This window comes from Somniosus microcephalus, chromosome 2, assembly GCF_052327205.1.
Source record: "Somniosus microcephalus isolate GS21.2 chromosome 2, FLI_Smic_1.0, whole genome shotgun sequence".
In the NCBI taxonomy this organism is placed as follows: Eukaryota; Metazoa; Chordata; class Chondrichthyes; order Squaliformes; family Somniosidae; genus Somniosus; species Somniosus microcephalus.
Genome location: NC_140988.1, coordinates 762,238 through 774,997, shown reverse-complemented (window position 1 = coordinate 774,997; position 12,760 = coordinate 762,238). Strand labels below are relative to the sequence as shown.

General features: G+C 46.5%; 1 protein-coding gene across 5 annotated transcripts in view; it reads right to left on the bottom strand.

Annotated features, from left to right (window-relative positions):
- LOC147122474 (complexin-1) overlaps positions 1-12,760 on the bottom strand; it is a 312,708-nt gene that overhangs the window by 24,479 nt on the left and 275,469 nt on the right. For 2 of the 5 annotated variants that reach the window (XM_086005399.1, XM_086005416.1), the window contains one exon: positions 9,711-9,886. In XM_086005399.1, the coding sequence (XP_085861525.1) occupies positions 9,711-9,886 (176 nt within the window). Of the gene's footprint in view, positions 1-9,710; positions 9,887-10,565; positions 10,887-10,950; positions 11,023-11,042; positions 11,077-12,760 lie in introns of those variants that run through there. The other 3 variants (XM_086005426.1, XM_086005407.1, XM_086005389.1) reach the window with 3 other exon arrangements.

Genomic DNA, 12,760 nt, shown 5'->3' with positions numbered 1-12,760 from the left:
TGACAGGGTAGATGCAGGGAGGATGTTTCCCCTGGCTGGGGAGTCTAGAACCAGGGGTCACAGTCTCAGAATAAGGGGTCGGTCATTCAGGACTGAGATGAGGAGAAATGTCTTCACTCAGAGGGTGGTGAATCTTTGGAATTCTCTACCCCAGAGGGCTGTGGAGGCTCAGTCGTTGAGTATATTCAAGACAGAGATCGATAGATTTTTGGATATTAAGGGAATGGGGATAGTGCAGGAAAGTGGAGATGAGGTAGAAGATCAGCCATGATCTTATTGAATGGTGGAGCAGGCTTGAGGGGCCGAATGGCCAACTCCTGCTCCGATTTCTTATGTTTTTATGAGCGAGGAGTGGGGAGGAGCGAGGGTGGAGAGGGGGAGTGAGAAGTGCGGAGGGGGCGAGCGGGTGGGGCTCCTTGAAAGCGCATGCTCCGCTCAGCTTCAGATGAATTTGTGAGCAGGATCCTAAAATAGCCGTTAGGCTTCTGATTAGCAAAGTCCTGGACACTCAAAATTGATGGCTTCCAATTTGGGATTCGGCGTACTCCCCAGGGGTATGGGAAGCGGGCGTGCGATACCACCATCTGAAATTCATCTCCCAAACACTCATTCAGGACCCAGAAATGCTCTCCTCCGATCGGTTGCTCCTGATAAGCTGGAAGGGAAATCACGGGCCCACAGCGTCTGACTTTCCAGCATTAATTTAACAGAGCAGATAACTGTCGGGAGTGTGCGTTTGTGCAGTTTACTCACAAGTATCGGCTCTGGCCAATAAAGGCTCTCATTTTGACTCAAGCAAGTATATCCTTCCTTAGGTAAAGAGACCAAAACTGTGCCCAGTACTCCAGGTGTGGTCTCACCAAGGCCTGGTAAATTGTAGCAAGACTTCCTTACTCTTATACTCCAACCCTCTTGTAATAAAGGCCAACATGCCATTTGCCTTCCTTATTTCTTGCTGTACTTGCATGTTAACTTTCCACGTTTTGTGTACAAGGACACCCAAATCTCGCTGAACACCAACATTTCCCAGTCACGCACTATTTAAAAAATATTGGGGGAGAAACTCAGTACCTTACCACCTCCAGTTAGCGCCTGGCAGGGACGCTAACAGTGTGCTGAGGCAGTAACGCTGTGGCAAGGTGAATCCAGCGCCACACGCCAAATCCAGCACCCCCATAGCGCCGCTGCTACAAGTTAGCGCTGGGGACCTCAGCGCCAGGTAGATCGTGACGTCAGTGAGCGTGCAACGCTCACTGGGCTCCTGATCGGCGAAATTGATTATTGCCCTCTACCTTAGTACCTCACCCCGACAGCGACAGGCATGAAGCAGACCGATGCCGGCTTCAGGGGCGCTACTTAAAGGGATCATGAGTAATGAGTCGCAGCTCTCAGGTTAGTGCAGTTTCACTGCTTCCTTGTCAGTCTGACATTGAATTAAACAGTCGTTTAAAGGTTGTTTAGTCTCCAGAGTGTTGTGGCTACTAACCATTAGTTACATTTATTCTCCCAACATATCAAAGTGCTACACTTGGTTACATTAATGGGGGCCGTTCTGGCAGCAATGATGAGAATGAGGTTCTGCAGCATCAATGAACCTCCCCTTTAAGAACTGGAAAGAGCCTGTGGCAATGATGACTTGTGATTAGACTGCACCTGATATTGGTCAGCGCTTTGAGTGTAATGCCACTCAGTTATGCCATTAGCGCTTGATTTAGCGCTCCAATCCTTTGAGCGATGAGACTTAATTTTGCGTGCAGCGTGATTCATTAGCGCCTGGCGCTAACTCTCAAACTTTTCTAAAGTTACCGCCCATTCCTGGGCTATAATGAATTTCTCCCCCATTCACTTTTTCTATTCATCCTACCAAAGTGATTAACCCCACATTATACTCCATCTGCCACCTTCTTGCCCACTCACTTAACCTGTCTATATCCCTTTGCAGCCTCTTTGCGTCCTCCTCACAGCTTACTTTCCCACCTAGTTTTGTATCATCAGCAAACTTGGATACATTGCAATCGGTCCCTTCATCTAATTCATTAATATAGATTGTAAATAGCTGGGGCCCCAGCACTGATCCTTGCGGCACCCCTCTAGTTACAGCCTGCCAACCTGAAAATGACCCGTTTATCCTTATTCTGTTTTCTATCCTTTAACCAATCTTTGATCCATGTTAATATATTACTCGTATATGTGGTATAACTGTATTAAATGTTTGTCTGCTATTATCAACAACTAGTCTTAACAAATTTCCTTAAAATGAGCACAGGACTCTCATTTCAACAGAAAATAAGTCAATGTACGTTCTGCGCACACACAGCCATGAGAGTTAAATCTGTTTTTAGGGGCATTAATTGATGGAGAAATGTTGGACAGGACACCATATAAACACCCCGCTCTTCTCAAAATAGTGCCATGGGAACTTTAACATCCACCTGAAGAGGCTGTCAGGGCCTCGTTCTCATGTCTCATTGAAAGGATGGTACTTCCAACAATGCAGCACTCCCGCAGCATTGGCCCAGATCATCAGCTGAAACCTACAGTCTCCTGGGATAGGGGCAAATGTTTCCATCAGAACCAACTGCTACTTTCAAACTGTGGTGCGAATTGTAACTGCACGACATTGGATAACATGAGATGAAAAGGACTTTCATTGTCCTTCAGTTGTGAGGGAGAGTGTCTGGAAAACTCCTGATCTTGCCAATGCTACTCTCAGTTCAGCGGAAGGAATGATGGTCCCTGATGGATTTGGCCACGGGGTGTTGAGTTTAATCATCGGGTCTCAACAGCGACCTCGGGGATATTGCTGCAGATTTTAAAAGCTCTTCATAAAAAATAAAACATTTTGAAAGTGTCATGAAGGATATGGGATATTCATCAATCTGTCACAGAAATGCATATCTAACAGCCTTGAATTAATTATGCACAGCCATTCTTACCCGTGGCCTAATATTCAAATCATCTGCCTGTCTGCTTTGAAATAAACTCAGCGGATTTATTATTTATGATGTCATTCTCTGCAGCTTATCTATGGCTGCTTTCTGTCGCAATATATGTTGGTACTGTGTGAACATTAATATTGGCTGCAGCAAGCAGTGATAATCTCCATGCTACGGCACTCTCTGCTTGCTGTTTATTAATCACCAGTTTATTCCAAATGGAAACCGCATCGCAGAGAGAGCAGACCAGCCCCGATTTTAAGCGGACCTGCCCGATGGGAACCGGCCGAGTTCGGGTCGGATCCCCCGCTTTACGCTGCCCAATTTTGCGCCTCGATTTTACGTCAGTGGAATGTAAAATTGGGCAGCGTAAAGCAGGGGATCCGACCCGAGCTTGGCCCGTTCCCATCGGGCGGGTCCGGTTAAAATCGGGGCTCCCTTTGTGATGCGGTTTCCATTTCAATGATGTTTGTGCCGATTTATGTCATGTCCTGAGTTTGGAAAAAGTTGTGAACATGGTGATGATCCAATCAGCTGCTTCCATTCTGAACCCATTTCATTAATAGGTTGAATGTGATTGTTTAAACCTGGAGGGAAGTTTCACAGAGAACCTCTCGATAAATTTGGAACAACCCTACTTTATACCAAATGCAATAGAAGCGGAAATGATGACTGCGGATTTACAGAATCTTGCTTGAGCAGCCATGAATTCCATTTAACAAGCCAAGATTTCAAATGCGCCAGAATTTAATTAACTTTTTTCTCATTCAGAAGAGTTCACTCGATGTTACCTCACTCCAGGCAGCATCACCACCTCGATGCAAGAATTGGTTTCTGGACTCGGCAAAGAACCAGGATGAATGGACATCATTAAAAAGCAGGAACATCTTTTCCTTCTTAACCTGATGTTGTTCTGATTAAATGTGGTTCGGTGTCAAATTTTGTTTTATAACGCTCCTGTGAAGCACCCTGGGATGTTTTACAACATTAAAGGCGCCGTATAAATACAAGTTGTTGTTGTCAAACACAATTCGACCCCGAGCCACATCAGGAGATATTGACAGGTGACCAAAAGCTTGGTCAAAGAGGTCGGCTTTGAGGAGCGTCTTAAAGGAGGAGAGAGAGGCGGAGAGGTTTAGGGAGGGAATTCCAGAGCTCGGGGCCCAGGCAGCTGAAGGCACGGCCGCCAATGGTGGAGGGATTAAAATCAGGGGATGTGCAAGAGGCCAGAATTGGAGGAGCGCAGAGATCTCGGAGGGTTGTGGGGCTGGAGGAGTTTACAGAGATAGGGATGGGGCGAGGCCATGGAGGGATTTGAAAACAAGGATGAAAATTTTAAATTCGAGGCGTCGCTGGACTGGGAGCCAATGTAGGTCAGCAAGTGGGGTCAGAGAGCGGCTAGGGTCAGAGAGCGGCTGGGGTCAGAGAGTGAGTGCCTTTCTTCATTTAATGTTATTTTAATTTTTGAACAGAAAATGCCGGCTGAATTTTGAAGCCAACTAATTATCTCCACCTGGGTTTTATTCCCAGAAAGGGTCGACGTTGATTGCTCACAGCTGGGAGACACAAAGGTGGTTTATTGCTCATTGTAATTTGGTTTCTTTTTAAAAATAACAAGACATATAAAGAAATACAGAACAATTCTAACACGGAAACAGGTCATTCGACCTAACTTGTCCATGTCGGCCTTTACCCTCCATGTGAGCAAATAGATCCTGTCCCCACATCCCTTCATCACTTTATCCTTCATCCAACTATTCAATCTAATCTTGAAAGTTGACACAGTTTCTGCCTCAGCCACTCACCCTATCCCTCTTGAAATCTGTCCTGGCTCCTTCTATTTTCTCTTTATCTCGATATGTGATAAGTTCATCCTTAATTAAGGGGGAGAAAGTGGACTAGGTTGCACCCAACTTACAGGCACAGAATGGGGGCAAAAACACACCAATTTCCTGGTGTTGCCGCCCACTCCCCAATAGCGCCTGAAATACATCAGATGCCAAAATAACAACAGAAAACGCTGGAAAAACTCAGCAGGCCAGGCAACATCCGTGGAGAGAGAAACAGAGTCAATGTTTCAGGTCGAAACCCTTCGTCAGGACCTCTTTGGGGAGACCAAACGCAGATTGAGTGACCGCTTTGCGGAACACCTCCGTTCAGTCCGTAAGGGTGACCCCGAGCTTCCGGTCGCCTGTCACTTTAATTCACCGCCCCATTCCCACTTGGACCTCACCGTCCTCGGCCTCTTGTATTGTTCCACGGAAGCTCAACGTAAACTCGAGGAACAGCACCTCATCTTCCGATTAGGCACTTTACAGCCTTCCGGACTCAACATCGAGTTCAACAATTTCAGATCATAACCTCGGCCCCTATTACATTTTTGCTTATTTTTTATCCCCACCTTTGTTTTGGCCCTTCCCCCCCCCCCTTTTCTCTCTCCCACATGGCAGCTGTCTCCCATTCTGCCAGCACATTTCACACCTAATCTGAGCCGTCTTTTGTCTCCACTAGTCCGATCACCATCTCGTCTGGTTTTGAATACCTCTTAATGTCTCTTCACTTCTCTTTTGTTCTCTCCCAGCCTCCAAACTGGCCTTTTAATCTATTTCATTTCCTGTGCTTCTTCAGTCTTGACAAAGGGATTCGACCCGAAACGTTAACTCTGTTTCTCTCTCCACGGATGTTGCCTGGCCTGCTGAGTTTTTCCAGCATTTTCTGTTGTTATTTCAGATTTCCAGCATCTGCAGTATTTTGCTATCGTACATCGGATGCCATATTGGGTCGGGTGTGTTATGTATTGTGTGTTCTCCTCCCACCTGTGGTGGCGCTGTCACAGCAGATAAATGGTTGGGTGTTCTCTTGGTTAAGTTTAGCTCTCTTTGTTCGGAACTCTCCAGAACTTTCCTTTCCTTCCTGAATAAAGCACTTCACATTTGAATCTCTGGGTTCTGAGTTCTAATTGTGTCTAGGTAGAAAGGTACCGACTCAACAGGGTGATAGTCAGGCATGTCTGAGTGAGGAAACACACTAGGAGAAACGTCTAGACACTATTGTTGGAGCATCAAATTCTTTGCCCCAGGGAGTAGTTGAGGCGGAGACCGTTGCATCTTTTAAGGGATGAGTAGAAAAACATTTGGAGAGAGGAAAGTACAAGGCTAGGCAGAGAGGGCAGGGTGGGGAGATTTGTGTTAGATTGGTCTAAAAAAGAGCCAGCACAAACACAATGGGCCGAATGGCCTTCTTCTGTGCTCTAAACAAGTTCATGCAAAGCAGTCGGCCAAACATACAGCCCTTGTACTAACTTGGAGGCGGTGCAACAAAGGTTCATTCGATTGATTCCTGGGATGAGAGGGTTGTCCTATGAGGAGAGATTGTGTAGAATGGGCCGATACTCTCTGGAGTTTAGAAGAATGAGAGGTGATCTCATTGAAACATACAAGATTCTGAGGGGGATTGTCAGAATTATAGACCGGTAAGCCTGACATCGGTAGTGGGGAAAATGCTAGAGTCCATTATAAAAGATGTAATAGTAGAGCACTTGGAAAACAGTGACAGGATCGGACAAAGTCAACATGGATTTACAAAAGGTAAATCATGCTTGACTAATCTACTGGAATTTTTTGAGGATGTAACTGGTAGAATAGATAAGGGAGAACCAGTGGATGTGGTGTATTTGGACTTTCAGAAGGCTTTTGATAAGGTCCCGCATAAGAGATTAGCGTGTAAAGTTAAAGCACATGGGATTGGGGGCAAGGTACTGACTTGGATAGAGAACTGGTTGGCAGACAGGAAGCAAAGAGTTGGAATAAACGGGTCTTTTTCCGAGTGGCAGGGTGTGACTAGTGGGGTACTGCAGGGATCAGTGCTAGGACCCAGTTATTCACAATATATATTAATGATCTAGACGAGGGAACTAGATGTAATATCTCCAAGTTTGCAGACGACACAAAGCTGGGTGGGCGTGTGTGCTGTGAGGAGGATGCAGAGAAACTCCAGTATGATTTGGACAGGTTGGGTGATCGGGCAGATGCATAGCAGATGCAGTATAATGTGGATAAATGCGAGGTTATCCACTTTGGTGGCAAAAACAGGAAGACAGATTATTATCTGAACGGCAATAGATTGGGAAAAGGGGAAGTGCAACGAGACCTGGGTGTCCTTGTGCACCAGTCGCTGAAGGTAAGCATGCAGGTGCAGCAGCCGGTTAAGAAGGCAAATGGTATGTTGGCCTTCATAGCGAGAGGATTCGAGTACAGGAGCAAGGATGTCTTGCTGCAGTTGTACAGGGCCTTGGTGAGACCACACCTTGAGTATTGTGTGCAGTTTTGGTCGCCTTATCTGAGGAAGGATGTTCTTGCCATGGAGGGAGTGCAGCGAAGATTCACCAGACTGATACCTGGGATGGCAGGAATGACATATGAAGAGAGATTGGGTCAATTAGGCTTATATTCGCTAGAGTTTAGAAGAATGAGAGGGGATCTCATTGAAATTTATAAAATTCTAACAGGACTAGACAGACTAGATGCAGGAAGGATGTTCCTGATGGCGGGGAAGTCCAGAACCAGGGGTCACAGTCTAAGGATAAGGGGTAAGCCATTTAGGATAGAGATGAGGAGGAATTTCTTCACCCAGAGAGTGGTGAACCTGTGGAATTCTCTACCACAGAAGGCAGTTCAGGTCAACTTATTAAATATATTCAAGAAGGAGTTAGATATATTTCTTAAGGCTAAAGGGATCAAGGGATATGAGGGGAAAGCAGGGACAGGGTACTGAATTTGGATGATCAGCCATGATCTCATTAAATGATGGAACAGGCTCGAGGGGTCGAATGGCCTACTCCTGCTCCTATCTTCTATGTTTCTATGTTTCTATGTCAGGGTAGATGCTGAGAGGTTGTTTCCCCTGGCTGGTGAGTCTAGAACTAGGGGGCATAGCCTCAGGATAAGAGGTCAACCATTTCTTCACTCAGAGGGTTTTGAATCTTTGGAATTCTCTGCCCCAGAGGACTGTGAATGCTCAGACATTGAATATATTCAAGGCTGAGATTGATAGATTTTTGGATTCTAGGGCAACCAAGGGACATGGAGATCGGGCGGGAAAGTGGAGTTGAGGTCGATGATCAGCCATGATCTCATTGAATGGCGGAGCAGGCTCGAGGGGCCGTAAGGCCGGCTCCTGCTCCTAATTCTTATGTTCTTATTGAGTATGCTGCTAATTACAACAGGAAATCTTGTCTGCCTTAAATTTTTAAAGATTGCCATAAAAAATTCTTCCAACAAATTCCAGCGGCACGAAACCTGTTCATTTATTTACACACACTGGGGATGTGGGCTGGGCATCATCTTTTTGGGCTTTGAAACTTTCATCTTGTCTTCATTATTTTTGTGCTTGCAGGATAAGTCAGCACATAACATTGGCTGCAGAAACAGACAGGATGAGGGCCACTCGGTTTTTTCACTTTGAGGAGGTTGTTGTCGAAACTGTCAGCCCTGAGATTATAGAGGGAGTTGGGGAATCATAGAAATTTATGACACAGGAGGAGGCCATTCGGCCCATCGTGTCCGTGCCGGCCGACAAAGAGCTCTCCGGCCTAATCCCACTTTCCAGCTCTCGGTCCGTAGCCCTGTAGGTTACGGCACTCCAGGTGCATATCCAAGTACTTTTTAAATGTGATGAGGGTTTCTGCCTCTCCCACCCTTTCAGGCAGTGAGTTCCAGACCCCCACCACCCTCGGGGTGGAAAAAGTTCTCTTCACGCCCCTCTAATCCTTCTACCAATTACTTTAAATCTCTGCCCCCTGGTTATTGACCCCTCTGCTAAGGGAAATAGGTCCTTCCTATCCACTCTATCTAGGCCCCTCATAATTTTATACACCTCAATAAGGTCTCCCCTCAGCCTTCTCTGTTCCAAAGAAAACAACCCCAGCCAATCCAATCTTTCCTCATAGCTAAAATTCCCCAGCCCAGACAACAACCTCATAAATCTCCTCTGTACCCTCTCTAGTGCAATCACATCCTTCCTGTAATGTGGTGACCAGAACTGCACGCAGTACTCTAGCTGCGGCCTAACTAGTGTTTTATACAGTTCAAGCATAACCTCCCTGCTCTTGTATTCTATGCCTCGGCTAATAAAGGCAAGCATTCCTTATGCCTTCTTAACCACCTTATCTACCTGTCCTGCTACCTTCAGGGATCTGTGGACATGCACTCCAAGGTCCCTCTGATCCTCTACACTTCTCAGCATCAAGAGTGAATCCCGAGGGTGTCACCACAAGCTGCGGTCCGGCACCGTCCCTGTTCTGATATTTCTTCTCTCTATACTCACTCATGCACTCTCACACTCACAGGCACACTCTACATGACCCCATGATACTCAATATAGAAGGAAAGCAACAGAGAAGAGAAAGAGAGAGAGAAAGTAGCAGACAAGGAGAGACAGAGAGAAGAAGCACCCGATAAGAGGGTGCCCATATTCTCTGATTTATCACCTGCAACGTCACATGAGATTGACTAGTAAATTAAAAATATATATCTTGGAGTGTGTGAGAAAAGCCGAGCGTGAACTGTCCTCCCCTTCCCGCTCTCCTCCAGCAGACTAGCCCAGCCCACAGTCCTGTTAATACTGTGAGTGCAATTCCAGGAGTAGCCAGAATATAAATTCAATGACTGTCAGCAATTTACCTTCCCCATATCTCAGTGAATCCAACAATCGAGCACAGTTTCAGACGGTTATATGAGTTGTTGCTGATTTTTCCCAAACCCAGTAACTTCCTACCTTGTCACGGATTCCTTGTCGCATTACTTCCCGCTCAGCCTCCATTTTTGCATATTTTCCCGCACGTTCTTCCTCTTCCTGTCGAAGAGCTTCTAATCTTTCTTCTTCCTTTTTCTCAGCGTCGGGATCTTTCTCTTCATCACCGCCCAACATTTTTCCCATGTCTTTGGTGGCCCCTGAAATGAAGATATGAATGTAATGACCAGAGTTAGGCGATTATCCACCAGGGTGCTTCATCCTCCAGTGTCAGACGAAGATTCTCCAGTAAGAAAGTACAGCAAGCTCAATATCACTACAAACACTACACATGTCCTGTGATCAAGCCCACTTTAATCTGGGGTAGATTCACATCTTTATCTGCTGGGCATTAAGCATTTCTGGAGCGGTGCACAGAGTGGAGAATCTGGCAGCAAGGATTCCACACCGCTCGAGCAACCCGTCTACACTTCCTGCCGTTAATCTCAATGGTAGCAAACTCCAGGGGATTCTGTAAACAGATTCATCCCCATCAGATTTTCTGTTTTGTGTTCCACCCAGACCATGCATAATGCCCAGAAGGTGACAAACTACCCCAATAGGCCACCTGATCAGAGCTGGCCTTACTGATCCTAATCAGAACTTTCAGCCTGGCCAGGGCGCCAGTCTCCAGCTATTCAAAACCATTAGTCCCTGAACAGGTCCAAAGGGAATTCACATTAAGATATACCGGAATTATTGGCTGAACACAAAATTCAAAATATTCATCTGGACAAAAAGAAAGGCCTTCGCTCCCAATATCCCAAAGCACATTGTTTAAAGTAGGTATTTTTTTTAACAAGTGGCACAGCAATCCATCATCTTAATTCACCAGCGCACCGTGGCTGCAGTGTGTACCATCTACAAGATGCACTGCAGCAACTCGACAAGGCTTCTTCGACAGCACCTCCCAAACACATGACCTCTTCCACCTAGAAGGACGCATGGGAACACCACCATCTCCAGGTTCTCCTCCGAGTCACACATCATCCCGACTTGGAAATATATCACCGTTCCTTCATCGTCGCTGGGTCAAAATCCTGGAACTCCCTCCCTAACAGCACTGTGGGAGCACCTTCACCACACGGACTGCAGCGGTTCAAGAAGGTGGCTCACCACCACCTTCTCAAGGGTAACTAGGGCTGGGCAATAAATGCTGGCCTTGCCAGCAACGCCCACATCCCGACAATGAATAAAAGAAAACTAGCAAGAATATCTATATTACACTTATTCCAGTCCTGCACCCTCATATTTCTCAGAAGTAATGTATATATAACAGCAGACTGCCTTTAACAGCTTATTAAACAGTATAAATACCAGTTCATACGGCAGGAAGGCTGCGCTGCATTCGGGAATTTCTAAATATGGATAAATGGAGTGAGTCCAGAAAGATTTTCTCTGAAGACAATACCCTGCAGACCCGCATTGATGGGCTGCAGCAGGGCAGCTGTCTTTGTCTTGGAAGGAAACCATGAGGCCCATTTGATCTGACAGACAGAGACAGATTTCCCAAGATCGGCGCCCTGCCAACACAACACTTTGCGAGGAGTAGTGGATCAGGGAATCGCTCCGACTGATTTTTGGGCTCGATGCGTCTTGGAGGATGTGCGAAAGAGATTTTGATTTAATAAAAAGTAGCACGCAGCGATGCATCTCACGGCTCAGTGTATATGAGCGTAGAGATACCTGCAATCTCTGAGACATTGAGGAAGGGAATCAGCAACAACTCCAGAATGACTGTGGTGGCAGCAAAGCTAACATCCGTTACATTAGACAGAGGAGTTCGCCAGCGCCTGATGCCTCCTTGTGCTGAATAACAACAGCCCCAACTTAAAGTATATCATTGTTATCTTTCTTGGAAAAGTTTGCCTTCAATCATCATGCTAAACAATGGAGGAGAAATCCACTGGCTTTGAGTCCAATGGAGGGGATGGACAAGGAGCAGTTGGAGGTCTGATCAGTGATAGGAACAAGAGTGGGCTATTCAGCCCCTCGAGCCTGTTCCACAATGATGCCTGTTAGCACACACTATCCTTGGTTTCTTTTGGGTCAGTTGGGTGCTGATGACACATTGACGCGCTCCAAAGTCAAATTATGGAAAATTTACTTTGTAACAAGTGCACACTCTCTCCTTTTAAGAAAACATTGAACTTAGAGAATTTAGGGTCAAATTGGGAAAAGTCAAAAGTTTTGTAACCCTACATGTGTGAAGGGTTCTACTGAAGATTAGCCCACCATACTGCTTACCGGCACAGTGCATTGAGGAGATTCCACCTCTCCATCCAGCACCCTTTCTGGAAGAATCCCAGTTCCCGGGGACAGGATTATCCCTTCAGACCCAGCCTGGCCAATCATGACTAGAGCTCCACAACACGGTGGAGCTGTCTGTCTGCGCTGTTAGATTACTACGTCCAGCGAATGTTGACTCAATTCTCCATCGACAGACACATCAACTCAATCTTAAAGGGACCTACCTTCCCATCACTTGAAGACACCCACCACCATATCCCATTGGTTAGCTCACTGTTGAAGGTGGTGAGTAGAGTGCACTCGATTCCCCAATGAGTTCACCAACAACACATCGGCTAGAGTTTTGCCTACCTGGGCGGGTCTGGTACGGCCGGTGTCCGTGGGGGGTCGCGACCCTGCTGCTGGCTCCATCACACTGTTGAAAATGAACTTACCTTAATGAGGCCACCCAGCACGTTACCCGGCCCAATGAGATGGAGTGGGTCTGGTGACGTCATTCATGACATGTTTTCAGCCGGGATCTTTCAAGGGACCGTGGCCACAGTAGATTTGAAGTTTAATCTAACACAGTGCTGTCAGTGCACTGCAGCATTGGAGTGCTGCAAACACTGACAGTGACTGCACAGAGGCAGAGGGCTGCACCCAGGTTTTCCCATGACTCCCTCTATATGCTTATAGAGGGAGTCAGAGCACGCAGGGAGGTCCTCTTCCCTTCCGGTGGGTGGAAGAGACCTCCCCAGGACACCAACGCAGCCTGGTTGCAGATTGCAGAGGAAGTCACGAGC